Raw genomic sequence first — 16506 nt, forward strand, 5'->3', positions numbered from 1 at the left:
ATACTTCCATTTTGAATAATTCAATTAAGAGGGTATTCTTTTCACTGCTGCACCACATACACTTGTAGCCTTCTGCTTCCTGCAGCCCAGTTGCTGTCCTTTATGATATTTACAGGGACTTGTTTCTGCAGTAAAGTATCCATATCTAAGAAAGAGTAAAACTGTCTTAGTGGGGGTGGAATCCAAATCCCAGTAAGGCTAAAGGTGGATGAGTGCTGGGGCCTCCTCCAGAAAGAAACAGGGTATGTCTGTTCCATGGCTGGTTGGCTCTTGGCTTAGGTGGCCCAAGCTCACTGGATCCTTTCGTTGTATATTCCACCTACCCAAGCAGTTGAACAGGCAGAGAGAAGCTCTGCCAGCTTGCCAGCTTACCAGCTTGGTGGGGGCTGCTGTGGACAAGCCTAGCACATCAAGAAAATGAAGCAGTGCTTTTCTCTTTTTGCTACTCCATTACCTCCTCCAGATGTTTGAAAAAACAAGGTAGCTGTTAAAAACATCTACAGAATAATTCAAGTTTAATTTGTCAAATGAGAAAGAACAGTCATAGAAGGAACCTTCAGAGCTTAATATCCCTTGAAGAGAAATTAGGAAAGAGGGTGGACAGTTGGTAGTATACAGACAATAGAAATTGTTGCCTTCTCAATAAATCAGAGCATTTGGCTAGAGAGCAGGAGATCTTGTATTATATCCACACCTAGCCCTCCCTTAACTTATTTTGTAAACATTTTGGGTCTTTTTGCCCACCTCCCGTTACCATCCCTGTTCCCTGTCAACCTATGGGGCTTAGAATTCTTTGAGTACCCACTGCTCTGCCTCACCCTCTAGGGCTCCTAAAAGTCAGTATCAGTATCACCTATACTTCTAAATAATAAGTACCTTGGACAGCTTAGGGGAGCAACAGGAAGAAGAACCTGTACCCAAGAATTATAATTTCTTGGAAATTTCTAATTTCTCTGATGCTGATATTTGTTTAAGCTGTCACTTTGGTACCCTTCACATGCATTAGATCTACTTGAAAGGAAGGAAGAAGGAGCATATCTGTGACAGCTTCTTTTTATCTTTTTAATTTTTTTCTGGAGATTTTTACCAGGATCCCAAATTTGAAGCTCGTGTTTAGGAACTTGATGTGTGTAGTTGTGATTACTTGTTCATAACACCCCTCCCCTCAACAGCCTGGTTGTATAATACTCAAGAGCATGTTCTAGTTTACCATCAGACTTCTGAATCCAAAAAATTTAGAGGAAACACAAAAGCCAAATGTGATGGAGGCAGCAGAAACATCTACTTACAAACTAAAGTGACTGGATCAAGCATGCTCCTTGGACCATTAGATAAAATGTGGAGCTGAATGTATTTGTTACTTCCCTGCCCTCCTGCCAGCAGGAAGAATCAAAAATAAACTATGAGAATAATAGCATTTCCCTTGTCCTTCTCTCCCTTGATGTTCTCAGAGCACAGCCCCACAGGAGATAATTAGCCTGTAATTAGAATGAGATGCTAGATACTGAAATATCGAGATGAATGAGATGTGGCCTTGGCTATCCAGTGAGGGCAAATATATCTTAGGAAGAGCAAAATCATGGAAGAATAGAAGAAAACAGAAGGCATGTAGGGGAAGAGGAGGTAAGAAGTGATTGCACTTGAGGGGTCAAGGCAAAGAACTATGTGGTGCAAGTGGGGCAGAAGGGCAAAGCAGAGAGCTCTAAACTCTAAGGTCTCTCTGCCTTACATGAACTGATTTGATGCTCTCAAACAGCCATGTAAAGTGGGTCAAACAGAACCCCTTGTATTAGCCACAATGTTTAAATGAGGAAGCAGATTGATGGTAATTAAGCTGCTTCCCAAGGAAGTGAGTTGGTTGCAGCACTGGCCCCAGAACCTAAGTACTTGACATTCCCACCTTAGAAATCTTCCAAGGCAGCTGGTTGTTCCATTATGGGATCATTATTTTGCTGTGGTTTGATGGTTTAAAGCATGACAATTAGAGGGACTCTGTCCTATATTCTTCCACTTTGGCCATATTACTTCTAATTTCTCTGACATTGGTTTAGGAGTAAATAAGAGTACCTCCCTTATTCATCAGAGGGCAGACAGAATGAAAACCACAATCACAGAAAACTAACCAAACAGCACATGGATCACAACCTCATCTGACTCAATGAAATTATGAGCCATGCTGTGTAGGGCCACCCAAGATGGACAGGATATGGTGGAGAGTTCTGACAAAATGTGGTCTCCTGGAGAAGGGAGTGGCAAGCCATTACAGTATTCTTGCCTTGAGAACCCCATGTCAGCTCAATTTAGTCACTCAGTCATGTCTGACTCTTTGGAAAGAAAAGCTATGACCAACCTAGACAGCATATTACAAAGCAGAGACATTACCTTGCCAACAAAGGTCCACCTAGTCAAAGCTATGGTTTTTCCACTAGTCATGTATGGATGTGAGAATAGGACCATGAAGAAAGCTGAGTGCCAAAAAACTGATGTTTTTGTATTGCGTTGAAAGCTCTTGAGAGTCCCTTGGACTGGAAGGAAATTAAACCAGTCAATACTAAAGGAAATCAGCCCTGAATATTCATTGGAAGGACTGATGTTGAAGCTGAAGTTCCAATACTTTGGCCACTTGATGCGAAGAACTGTCTCATTGGTAAAGACCCTGATGATTGAAGGCAGGAGAAGAAGGGGACGGCAGTAGATGGGATTGTTGAATGGCATCACCGACTCAATGGACTTGAGTCTGAGTAAGCTCCAGTATTTGGTGATGGACAGGAAAGCCTGGCATGCTGCAGTCCATGGGGTTGCAAAGAGTCAGATGTGACTGAACTGAACTGAACTGAACAGTACATTCCTTATTGGGTTATGAGTATTAATAGGAGCATGTGGCACAAGATTCGGGGCACACAGTAATATTCAAGATAATAGCTATCATTATGTGGAATGTACTTTTCTAAGCACTTTGTATGTTATATAATTCTTACAACAGCCAGATGAGATTGGTCATATTATTATCATCATTTTAAATGAGGAAACTGAGGAACAGAGAACATAAGAGAGTTACCTGACAACAGTCAGCTTGGTGAGCACAGAGGTGTATTTATTCAAGTTTCCTTCTTGTTAGAATGACACCAAGTGGCACTCATGGCTAGTACTTAGAACAGAATTGATAAAACTGGGGTACTCCTCACTGGTAGAGTGGGTGGACCAGATGGCAATGAACAGTACCCTTGGTCTGATCATCCTCAGCTTAGCAAATTATGCCTTTAAAAGTCATCCTGGGCATCTTTGTATAGCATTGGCCCCCTTTATACCTTTCTTTTACTTCATACATGTTTAAAATGGATTTTAATACGTGTTCCTGGCCTGCCTCAAGTTGGGGCGTGGATGAGTGGTACCACTTTCAGCTTCCCATCCCTCCAACACTAAAACCTCGCATGGCCCCCACACTCTTAAGGATTCTTTTCCTAGTCCTGGGCCTCCAGAGGTTCTGGGTTAGTATGTGGGCCCACCAAGGAGGAGTGTTTACCAAAATTCCAAGGAGCCCCTAGGCTGTTGTCTGGAGTCACACTAGTATCACTGAGCTTTCTTTTTGAGATTATATTATTAGAAAATATTTCCACCAAGCTCCTGTTTTTCTTCCTATTTCTTACACTGAAAAAAAAGTGGTATGCTCAAGAATACCATTTCTAGCTACCCCTCTCTTTGTGCCACTGCCTTTCCTAGGTTGTTTGCCTCTGATTGTTTCCAGGAAAATGCAGGAGCCCCCATGTCTAACTCTGACTTGAAACTTTTTGGTGCAAGGCTGAGATCTTAGCATTAGAGTGTCAGGGCTAGGACCTTAGAGATCATCCTCACATACCTCATTTAACAGCTAGAAAAACTGAGACCCAGAGAGAGGAAGGGACTGACACTTCAGTGCCTTTTTGGCCTAGAGACAATATAATGTATTGACAAAAATGAGCACACTTTCTGGAGTTGCAGACTTAGGTTTGGATTATGGATCTTTGGCTAATTAGCTGGGTGACCATGGCTGATCACTTGACCCCTTGGTCCCTCAGACTATACAGATGATAACAAGACTATCTACCTCCCAGGGCTGTTGTGATGCTCAAGAGACAGAGTGAAAGTATGTAGCATGATGTCTGACCCCTGTAGGTGCTCAGTAAGTATTAACTCTCCTGAATCATGGAACCACTGCTCTTTGTCCCCATGGTTTGCCTTGCATTCCACAAGTTCTGAGCATACCTATATTAGACTCCTCTGCTGAGGTATAAACTCCTTAAGAACAGGGCCAGATATGGCTTGGCATCTGACATACATCCCTACATATCAAGTTCCCACAAATAAAAGGCCCTTGGAAACTGAAATAGAATTAGCTAAGAGTTAAGTGTCTTGACGGGGCTTTTAGTGTGTGTCTGATTCTACATAGCAAGAAATATAAGCAAAATATTCAGACTTTCTGGATATCAGAGCAAGGTAGCATGTGGTGATAAAATTTCCTACTTAATCAGTATATTTTAATGAACTGAGAAAAGAAGGAAACACAATTTTAAGAGGGTGAATGGATTCTCTTTCTCTCCCTTAAAAATCATCTCCTCTTTATCCCTCCTTGTCTTGTTTTACTTGTCAAAGTGACTTCTCGCACCTGTTCAGGCTTTACTCTTCAGGTACAAGAAAGAAACTTAAAATCTAGAACTGGGATGAAAGATTGGGATGGAAAGAGAGATTCATAGGAAAAAAAAAAGAGAGAGGGAGAATATGAGAGAGAGACAGACAGACAGACAGACAGACAGACATCTCAAGGCAGCTGGTGCCTCTGCGGCCAGAGAGCAACTGGTAAAGAAGGACTGTAGCAGTCCTGAGTAGCGGGGCTCATTTGACTTCAGGGTAAACAAGACTATGGGTCTTTGTAACTCATGGAGCCTTTCAGGGACTCCCAGGGGTTCCTCCCTCCATTCCTTCTTCCTCACTAGTCCCTTTCTGTCCTGCTTATTTCCCAGGTCATAGTCAACTCTAGGTGTCTCCCAGGCAGATGAAGATGTCATGCTTCCTGCCTGGCTGCCTCTCATTATCATATGTCCTTTCCAGGGCGAGGACATCCTAGACAGGAGCTCGGAGCTGATCTACACTGGGGAGATGGCCTGGATCTACCAGCCCTATGGCCGCAACCAGCAGCGAGTCTTCTTCCTGTTTGACCACCAGATGGTCCTCTGCAAGAAGGTAACCCTACCCGCTTTCTTCCCTGAGGGAGATGGGTCACCTCAGGGAGCACCAGACCCTTCCTCACTGTCATCCCTTGCTCCAAATGAGGTGGGCAACCCTGCTAGCCAAGAACAAGACAGGAAATCGGCAGCAATTCCATATCATGATCACTGGTATGCCTTGACATCACAGGCAGTGCTGTCTTATTGGCTGTGAAACTCTGAAATTCGTAAATTTTGTGTTGGCATATTTTTTTACACTTTTCCCTCCTTCTCTTCATGGTGATCTTTCTCACTCTCTTCCACCCAGAGCTGATAGACTACACGGCTGATCTGTACCAGTTCCTAAAAATATTGTAATATCTCTATCCTAGTTTGTGAACAGTGGCTTCCCTGAGCACCTCCTCCCGTTTATTCTCTCTCTCTCTCTCTCTTTTTTTTTTTTTTGGTTTGAAAACATTTATTTTATTTATTTATTTTTTGCACATATCTTTTTTTTTTAGTTTTTTATTGTTTTAATTTTAAAATCTTTAATTCTTACATGTGTTCCCAAACATGAACCCCCCTCCCACCTCCCTCCCCATAACATCTCTGTGGGTCATCCCCATGCACCAGCCCCAAGCATGCTGTATCCTGTGTCAGACAAAGACTGGCGATTCAATTCTTACATGATAGTATACATGTAAGAATGCCATTCTCCCAAATCATCCCACCCTCTCCCTCTCCCTCTCGTTTATTCTCTAATAGCTTTGCCCATCTGGCTCTTACTGCCCTAGGAACCAATACAGGACATCCTAATTTACTCTTACAGGTAGGTAATAGGAAGTTTCCCTGTTCCCCTACCCATTTCCTCTATAAGGTGAGTCACATCCCTATAACTCTCAACTGTGCTCTCCTTTACATTCCCTTCTCTTTAATTCATTTGAGAAAATGTCTTACTCTTATGATTAACTCAGTATGAGTGTTTCTTAGTATCTTCTCCTTGGTGGGTAGGCGGGTGGCATATGTTTTCAGCCTGATTCCTCCAGATTGGATACTGTTTCCTCTACCTCCTCCCTTGGATAGGGAGTTCAGATAACTTTTGGCTCCAAGGACTGTTGGAAAGAATTTGGGACCAGGGAAAGTAAAAGAGGAGGGCAAAACCAAAGAATGTTTCAGTTCAGTTCAGTCGCTCAGTCATGTCCGACTCTTTGCGACCCCATGAATCGCAGCACGCCAGGCCTCCCTGTCCATCACCATCTCCCGGAGTTCACTCAGACTCACGTCCATCGAGTCAGTGATGCCATCCAGCCATCTCATCCTTTGTCGTCCCCTTCTCCTCCTGCCCCCAATCCCTCCCAGCATCAGAGTCTTTTCCAATGAGTCAGCTCTTCGCATGAGGTGGCCAAAGTACTGGAGTTTCAGCTTTAGCATCATTCCTTCCAAAGAAATCCTTAGAGTGGCTTTAAATTCACCATCCTACCCTTGGCTCTTTCTCCATAATTCACTCCCTTTTTTCTCTTCCTCACCCATAGCAAATACCTTTGCAAGGGAATACTAAGTCATGAAACATTAGGTTAAACACTGTGATGTTTTCTAACCTGGAGAAGGAAATGGCAACCCACTCCAATATTCTTGCCTGAAGAATTCTATGGACAGAGGAGCCTGGTGGGCTACAGTCCATGGAGTCACAAAGAGCTGGATACGACTGAGTGACTTTCTTTTTTTTTTTTTTTTCCCAACCTGGAACAAGAATCACACATTTGTTTTTAAGCTGCTGTTCTTTGTGTATGCCACATCTTGTATTAAATCTTTGTTCATTTTCCTTTGATGGTACATTGAGGGAACAAATAGAGTTTCAAGTGAAACCTCCTCAGTGTTTGGGGATAAGCTTTTAAGTACCAGCTCTGGAATTGATAGCTGGCTGGTTAATGGAGATAGTTACTGCCTCAGTCTTGACCTGACCCTGGAGGAGATAATTTTTAGGAATCTGGAACTTGACTAAGCACCCAGCCCTCTTATTATTTACCCACAACTCTTCCCTAGACATACATCAAATCAGGAGGCAGATTTTTGAGGGTTAATTTAGGTAGCCAAGGAAATTCTCAGCATATCAACCATGTTACCCATAGGCATCTGCCCATTCTTCCCACTGAGGCACTTTTACACTCAGAACAACCAGTCATAGAGAACAAATAAAACAATTAGGAAGCTGGTTTATTTTAAAGTTGTGCACAACTCAGACCCTGTTAATCTGGGTACCTGTCTGCCAAGGCTGAGATTACTTTAAGTAAAATGTGAAACTCAGCTCTGTAAAGAGGTAGATATAAGAAACTAAGAGATAGAGCCAGGAGCGAGGACACAAAATAGTGAGGCAAAGGCTAGGAATAAAGGGAAGAAACAAGATGGACAGTGGGATTAGTTTATGAGCAAGGGGCAGCAGAAGAATAAAATGGAATGAGAGTCAGCTCCAGGCCAGCTAGTATGAGCCAGTGATTAAGGAGAAACCAGAAGTTAAGGCAGGGTTGGGGGTTCAAGCAAGCCAACCTGGCAGGATGGGGGTAGCAGGCAACAAGGATCACAAAAAACAAGAGAAACCTTGAAGCTAGCATAGCTTTCTTCCAATGAGAGGCTTCTTTTTCTAGCAAGAACTGTGGACTCACCTTCCAGAACAAAGCTAACTCAGACTCTTGAGTATAAAGGGCACTAACTACATACCTGGGCCTTCTTGACTCTGGTTTCTCAGAACATGAGCAACTACAGCTTGATTTTTCAAAGGCTATTAAAGCTATATATATGATGCTTGTGTTGAGGCTATGGTTGAGGATTTCTATTTGATACCTAAAATAGGCCTTTCTATTCAGCAAATAGGGAATAAACTTTTGAGAAATGACCATGAACCAAAATAAGGTATAGAAAGAGACAAGGTCCTTTGTCTGTTGAGTGGTTGAGAGACCTCTTGTCATTGCTATAAAACACTTTCCTTATGAGGTACAGCCGGAAGAAATGGACAGAACCTTTTGAAGGTGAAGATTCCTTTGGCAAAGGAAATCTGCAAAGGAAAAGAAGGAGAAGGGCCAGGACTAGAACTGGGTGAGTAAGGCACTCACCTTAGGCACAGATTTAAAAATGATGTCCCAGAACACAGTAATCATTTTACAAGGAAGAAAGGGGACAAGAAAGCTAAGTAATCAAATGTCACTACACTAAGCTTTCTGATGAGTTCATATTTTAAAAGGAAGAGGAAACATGGGGCCCTAGCAAGTGGATAAATAATATGTAACATTTTATATGTGGTAGGATATTTAATAGGAGTGACAAAGATTAGTTTCATGAATCCTAGAATGAGTAAAAGTTAGTTTTTAAAGATTTTAAGATAGTATCAGTGATTTTAAAAGATATGTTCAATGTCATTCTCCCAAATCATCCCACCCTCTCCCTCTCCCACTGAGTCCAAAAGACTGTTCTATACATTTGTGTCTCTTTTGCTGTCTCGCATACAGGGTTATCATTACCATCTTTCTAAATTCCATGTATATGTGTTAGTATACTGTATTGGTGTTTTTCTTTCTGGCTTACTTCATTCTGTATAATCGGCTCCAGTTTCATCCACCTCATTAGAACTGATTCAAATATATTGTTTTTAATGGCTGAATAATACCCAGAGTGATGGTATGGGGAGGGAGGTGTGAGGGGGGTTCAGGATTGGGAATACGTGTACACCCATGGCGGATTCATGTTGACGTATGGCAAAACCAATACAGTATTGTAAAGTAAAATAAAGTAAAAAATTAAAAAAAAAAGATCTGTTCAAACAAAGAAGAAAAAGTGATATTCTGTCAGCTCCCTGCTAAGGACAAATAATTTACTATTAACAGAGGAACATAAAACTTCTCTGTCAATGGAAAAAGAGCATAAACCTGTTGAGGGGAAATTTAAACCAAAGTATCTGTAGTTGTAAGAAAACACTTCAGCGTTCTGAATTTCATACTGTAATTATTGATCCCCTGCTCTGTGCCAGACAGCTCTGCCTTCTTCGGGCTTGTGATCTAAAATAATTAAAAAATACATACATCATTGGGCACTGAGATAATTCTCAGATGTCCCCAGCAGAATTGCTGTAGATAAACACAACAGAATCATGGGTTCCAGGAGATCTATCAAAACACTATCAGTTCAGTTCAGTCACTCAGTCGTGTCCAACTCTTTGTGACCCCATGAATTGCAGCACGCCAGGCCTCCCTGTCCATCACCAACTCCCGGAGTTCACCCAAACTCATGTCCATCAAGTCAGTGATGCTATCCAGCCATCTAATCCTCTGTCATCCCCTTCTCCTCCTGCCCCCATCCCTCCCTGCATCAGAGTCTTTTCCAATGAGTCAACTCTTCACATGAGGTGGCCAAAGTATTGGAGTTTCAGCTTTAGCATCAGTCCCTCCAATGAACACCCAGGACTGATCTCCTTCAGAATGGACTGGTTGGATCTCCTTGCAGTCCAAGGGACTCTCAAGAGTCTTCTCCAACACCACAGTTCAAATGCATCAATTCTTCGGTGCTCAGCTTGCTTCACAGTCCAACTCTCACATCCACACATGACCCCTGGAAAAATCATAGCCTTGACTAGACAGACCTTTATTGGCAAAGTAATGTTTCTGCTTTTGCATATGCTATCTAGGTTGGTCATAACTTTCCTTCAAAGGAATAAGCGTCTTTTAATTTCATGGGTGCAATCACCATCTGCAGTGATTTTGGAGCCCCCAAAAATAAAGTCTGACACTGTTTCCACTGTTTCCCCATGTATTTTCCATGAAGTGATGGGACCAGATGCCATGATCTTCGTTTTCTGAATGTTGAGCTTTAAGTCAACTTTTCACTCTCCTCTTTCACTTTCATCAAGAGGCTTTTTAGTTCCTCTTCACTTTCTGCCATAAGGGTGATGTCATCTGCATGTCTGAGGTTATTGATATTTCTCCCAGCAATCTTGATTCCAGCTTCTGCTTCTTCTAGCCCAGAGTTTCTCATGATGTACTCTGCATAGAAGTTAAATAAGCAGGGTGACAATATACAGCCTTGACGTACTCCTTTTCCTATTTGGAACCAGTCTGTTGTTCCACGTCCAGTTCTAACTGTTGCTTCCTGACCTGTATATAGGTTTCTCAAGAGGCAGGTCAGGTGGTCTGGTATTCCCATCTCTTTCAGAATTTTCCACAGTTTATTGTGATCTACACAGTCAAAGGCTTTGGCATAGTCAGTAAAGCAGAAATAGATGTTTTTTTCTGGAACTCTCTTCCTTTTTTGGTGATCCAGCAGATGTTGGCAATTTGATCTCTGATTCCTCGGCCTTTTCTAAAACCAGCTTGAACATCTGGAAGTTCACTGTTCACGTTGTACCAGTTTTCAAAATTTAAAAGATTCCAGAAAATACAGATTGATAATGATGGACTAACATTCACTGTGTACCTCTGATTCTGTTCTAAGACGTTTACTTTCATTAACTCAATTTAATCATCACAGCAAACATATGAAGTAAGTACTATTATTGTCACATTTTAAATATATATAAAGGGAGGTACAGAGAAGTTATATGGTTATGAAGTTGCCTAAAAATTGACAGAAGGTAATGGAACAAAACCCTGAATATATTGTTCAATAAAGTTCTTGGTGAAAATGAAAAATGTATCTTTTATTTTTGCTTAAAAAAACAAAGAAACTTGTTAACCAACCCAATATAATTTGCCCAAGGTGATATCATAGCTATTGAGTGATGGAGCCAGGAATTGAATCTAGGAAAGCTAGCTCCAGACTTTTCACTAGTAACCTCTATGTAATTATTCCCATTAAGCTTGTCAGAATTCTATAATAGATTATCAAACAGAGGTGAACATTTAAATGGAGGTTCAGTGACAGGGACTCACCATTGGTTTCCTAACAGCAGATCATGTCACATAAAATCAAGTTTCTATCTTGCCATTAACTAGAGTAGTTGATGGGCAGGTTGCACTAGATAGAAAATGTCATGATTTTAGCCTAGTGCTTCAGATTTTCTAAGGTTTCCTTGGAGATAGAAGGAATGTGGAATGGTAGAAAAAGCATAAAATTTATGGTCAGAATTTGGGCTCCTTAGTTCCAGCACTCCCTAACTACATAATTTCAAACAAATGACTTTTCACTTCCTCCACCTTTACTTTATTGTATGTAAAATGGAGATAACAGCTACTCTACAGGATTGTGAAGATTAAATGAAATCAGTGCATATAAAATGTCTGATAGAGGGCATTACACCTAGTAGGTACTTGTTAGTCTTCTCCCAACCCAATAAAGAAATAATCAGCCTTGTAAGATAGTGAGGTCTCCATTACCAGCATGCATGCTCAGTCCTCTGTCGATGAGATTCTCCAGTTAAGAATACTGGAGTGGGTTGCCATTTCCTCCTCCAAGGGATCTTCCAAACCCAGGGATCAAACCTGCATCTCCTACATTGCAAGTGAATTCTTTACCTGCTGAGCCATCAGGGAAGCCCCTCCATCACTAGATGTACCACCAAGTGAGCTAGATATTTTCCTGCCAGAGATAGTATAAGAGAGATTGAAAGACCTGATTCCTGAGATAATTTGGCCCAGTTATTATTAACAAGTTCTCATCTAGCTCTCAAGATTCTGTTCATTCCCAAAAAGTTAAGCTAAAACTTCCCCAACTGGAAGTTGGGATTGTATACACTTATGTTTCTGCTCCTCTGCATCTTGTTGTTGTTCAGTCACTAAATCGTGTCTGACTTTATGTGACCTCATGGACTGCAGCACACCAGGCTTCTCTATCTTTCAGTATCTCCCTGAGTTTGCTGAAACTAATGTCCATTAAATAGGTGATGCTATCCAGTCATCTCATCCTCTTTTGCCCTCTTTTCCTCGTGCTATCAGTCTTTCCCAGTATCAGGGTCCTTTTCAATGAATCAGCTATTCTCATCAAGTGGCCAAAGTATTGGAGCCTCAGCTTCAGCATCAACAGCATCAGTCCTTCCAATGAATATTCAGGGTTGATTTCCTTTAGGATTGACTGAGTTGATCTCCTTGCAGTCCAAGAGACTCTCAAAAGTCTTCTCCAGCACCACAGATTGAAATAATCAATTCTTCAGTGCTCAGTCTTCTTTATGGTCCAAATCTCACATCCATGTATGACTACTGGAAAACCATAGCTTTGACTATACTTTGCTGGCAAAATGATATCTCTGCTTTGTAAAATGCTGTCTAGGTTTGTCATAGCTTTTCTTCCAAGGAGCAAGTATCTTCTAATTTCCTGGTTGCAGTCACTGTCTACAATGATTTTGGAGCCCAAGAAAATAAACTGTGTCACTACTCCCAATTTTTCTCCATCTATTTGTCATGAAGTGATGGTACTGAATGCCATGATATTACTTTTTTGAGTGTTGAGTTTTAAGCCAGCTTTTTCACTCTCCTCCTTCACCCTCATTAGAAGAGGCTATTTAGTTCCTCTGCACTTTCTGCCATTAGAGTGGTATTATCTGCATGTCTGAGGCTGTTCATATGTCTCCCGCCAGTCTTGATTCCAGCTTGTGATTCATCCAGCTTGGCATTTCTCATGATATACTCTGCATCTAAGTTAGATAAACAGAGTGACAAATACAACCTTGACATACTCCTTTGCCAATTTTGAACCAGTCCATTGTTCCATGTCCTGTTCTAAAAGTTGCTTCTTGACCTGCATACAGCCTTCTCAGGAGACAGGTAAAGTGGTCTGGCATTCCCATCTCTTTACGAATTGTCCACAGTTTGTTTTCATCCACACAAAGACTTTAGCATAGTTAATGAAGCAGAAATAGATATTTTTATGAAATTCCTTTGCTTTCTTTATGATCAAATGAATGTTGGTAATTTGGCCTCTGGTTCCTCTGCCTTTTCTAGACCTTGCTTGTACATCTGGAATTTCTCAGTTCATGTACTGCTGAAGCCTAGCTCGAAGGATTTTGAGTTGCTAGCTTTTGAAATGAGCACTACTGTAAAGTAGTTTGAACATTCTTTGGCATTGCTCTTTGAGATTGGAATGAAAACTGACCTTTTCCAGTCCTTTGGCCACTGCTGAGTTTTCCAAATTTGCTGACATATTGAGTGTAGCTTGTTAACAGCATCATCTTTTAGGATTTGAAATAGTTCAGCTGGAATTCTATTACCTCCACTGGCCTTGTTTGCAGTAGTACTTCCTAAGGCCCAATTGACTTCACACTCCAGGATGTCTGGCTCTAGAACAGTGACTACATATTTGTGTTTATCTGAGTCATTAAGACCTTTTTTGTATAGTTCTTCTTCTGTTCTTGCCATCTCTTCTTAATCTCTTCTGCTTTTGTCAGGTCTTTACCAATTCTGCCCTTTACCATGCCCATCCTTGCATGAAATGCTCCCCTGATATATACAATTTTTTGAAGAGATTTCTGGTCTTTCCCATTCTATTGCTTTCTTCTGTTTCTTTGCATTGTTTGCTTAAGAAGTCTTTCTTCTCTCTTCTTGTTATTCTTTTGATCTCTTCATTCAGTTTGGTATATCTTTACCTTTCTCCTTTGCCTTTTGCTTTTCTCCTTTTCTCAGCTATTTGTAAAGCCTCCTCAGACAACCACCTTGGTTTCTTGAATTTCTTTTTCTTTGGAATGGTTTTGGTCACTGCCTCCTGTACATTGTTACAAACCTCTGTCCATAGTTCTTCAGGGACTCTGTCTACCAGATCTAATCCCTTGAATCTGTTTGTCACCTACATGGGTGACATAATCATAAGGGATTTGATGGCCTGTGGCTTTCCCTACTTTCTTTTATTTAAGCCTGAATGTTTCAATAAGGAGCTCATGATCTGAGCCGCTTTCAGCTCCAGGTCTTGTTTTTTGCTGACTGTATACAGCTTCTCCATCATTGGCTTCAAAGTATGTAATCAATCTGCTTTTTCAATGTTGACCATCTGGTGATGTCCATGTGTAGAGTTGTCTCTTGTGTTGTTGGAAGAGGGTGTTTGCTATGACTGGTGTGTTCCCTTGAGAAAACTCTGTTAACTTTTTCTCTGCTTCATTTTGTCCTCCAAGGCCAAACTTGCCTGTTACTCCAGGTATCTCTTGACTTCCTACTTTTGCATTCTAGTCCTCTATGATGAAAAGGGCATCTTTTTTTGGATGTTGATTCTAGAAGGTCTTGTAGGTCCTCACAGAACTGTTCAACTTCAGCTTCTTTGGCGTTAGTGGTTGGAACATAGACTTGGATTACTGTGATATTGAATGGTTTGCCTTGGAGACAAACCGAGATCATTCTGTTATTTTTGAGATTGTATCCAAGTACTAGGATTTCCTGATAGCTCAGTTGCTAAAGAATCTGCCTGCAATGCAGGAGGCCCCAGTTTGATTCCTGGGTTGGGAAGATCCCCTGGAGAAGGGAAAAGTTACCCACTCCAGTATTCTGGCCTAGAGAATTCCATGGACTGTATGGTCCATGGGGTTGCAAAAAGTCAGACATGACTGAGCACCTTTCATTTTCATTTCACTCAAGTACTGCATTTTGAACTCCTTTGTTGACTGTGAGGGCTAATCCATTTCTTCTCAGGAATTTTTGCCCACAGTAGTACATATAATTGTTATCTGAATTTAATTTTGCTTAATATTTTTTTGTTCTTTTCCTCCTGAGATGATTATATTGGAAATGATTTAGTTGCTTCTGGAAATTTTACCCTTTTTTGTTTCTTCCCTTTCATATTTTACTGAGTAAGAGGGAACCCCTTTTCCCTCTCCTCAGTCAATCATCCACCAATATTCTTACAACTCTGCTGTTGCTGCAAACAGCCTTTTCCCTATCTTTCATCAATTGTGCCAGTCTGGACATGCTCTGTTGTCCCCTGCATCATAACTGCTTAGTTTTTTGTTGCTTTCATCATATTCTGGGAGAATTGGAACTAAATTGAATGTAGGGATGCTGGAGAGATAATTTCTTCTGTTCCTGGAACTTTCTGCCTTTGGACCATTTTTTTCATGAACTAAAGGGCCAGACTTGGAGGTTGAGGCATTTGGAACAACTCAAAAATGCATCAGAGATAGAATAAAATAGAAAAAAAAAGATTTCTACTTTAAAACCAGTGGATTTAAAACAAGAACACCTGAGTCCAAGACTCTACTGTCTCTTACTAATTTGCTTAACCTTGCGCCAGTTCTTTAAGTCTTTATTCTTATCAGTGTCAAGTCAACCTGATGATAGAATTCACCTGAGGAGGCTTTGAGGAGAATCACTTGAAGTAATGGGATGCAGTGAACTATAATGTTAAGATCATGGGTTCTAGAGCCAGACAAGAGACCACCAATTGCCTTTTTCCCATCAGCTATGTAATCTTGGACACCTCCTGGGTGCCTTTCATTATCCCCTCATTTGCAAAATGGGAATCATCAAGCTGAACTGAATAGTATCTAGATGCAAGGAAGTGTTGCATGTTGCTGTACCTCATGCAAGTTCATGTGCATGTACAAGTGTGTTGTACCTCAGTGTAAAATGAGGTAATACAGTTATAGGGCCTGGCACACAGTAAATATTTAGTAATCATTCATTCAGGAAGTTTTTATTCAGAGGCAGTATCAGTTCAGTTCAGTTCACTCAGTCGTGTCCAACTCTTTGAGACCCCATGAACTGCAGCATGCCAGGCCTCCTTGTCCATCACCAGCTCTCAGAGTTTACTCAAACTCATGTCCATTAAGTCGGTGATGTCATCTAACCATCTCATCCTCTGTCATTCCCTTCTCCTCCTGCCTTCAAACTTTCCAGCATCAGGGCCTTTTCAAATGAGTCAGTTCTTAACATCAGGTGGCCAAAGTATTGGAGTTTCAGCTTCAACATCAGTCCTTCCAATGAACACTCAGGACTGATTTCCTTTAGAATGGACTGGTCTTTGCAGTCCCAGCGACTCTCAAGAGTCTTCTCCAACACCACAGTTCAAAGCATCAATTCTTCGGCTCTCAGCTTTCTTTATAGTCCAGCTCTCACATCCATACATGACTACTGGAAAAACCATAACCTTGACTAGATGGACCTTTGTTGGCAAAGTAATATCTCTGCTTTTTAATATGCTCTCTAGGTTGATCATAACTTTCCTGCCAAGGAGTAAGCATCTTTTAATTGCATGGCTGTATACACAGTGGTTAAAACAAGAACAGATTTTTAGAGCCAGATATCTTAGACTCAAATCCCAGCTATGCCATAAATAGCATAGCTTTTATTCCTGAGCAAGTTTCTTAACTGCTCTATGTCCACAGTTTCTCATAAAATGGGATTATAACAGTACCTAACTTCTAAGATAGTGA

General features: G+C 41.1%; 1 protein-coding gene across 1 annotated transcript in view; it reads left to right on the top strand.

Annotated features, from left to right (window-relative positions):
• The window catches only part of LOC102179366 (rho guanine nucleotide exchange factor 9), a 117097-nt gene that overhangs the window by 60910 nt on the left and 39681 nt on the right, over positions 1–16506 (top strand). The window contains exon 5 of the mRNA XM_018043957.1: positions 5086–5217. Coding sequence (XP_017899446.1) covers positions 5086–5217 — 132 coding nt within the window. The remainder of the gene's footprint in view (positions 1–5085; positions 5218–16506) is intronic.

The sequence above is a fragment of the Capra hircus genome (assembly GCF_001704415.2).
Source record: "Capra hircus breed San Clemente chromosome X unlocalized genomic scaffold, ASM170441v1, whole genome shotgun sequence".
NCBI lineage: Eukaryota > Metazoa > Chordata > Mammalia > Artiodactyla > Bovidae > Capra > Capra hircus.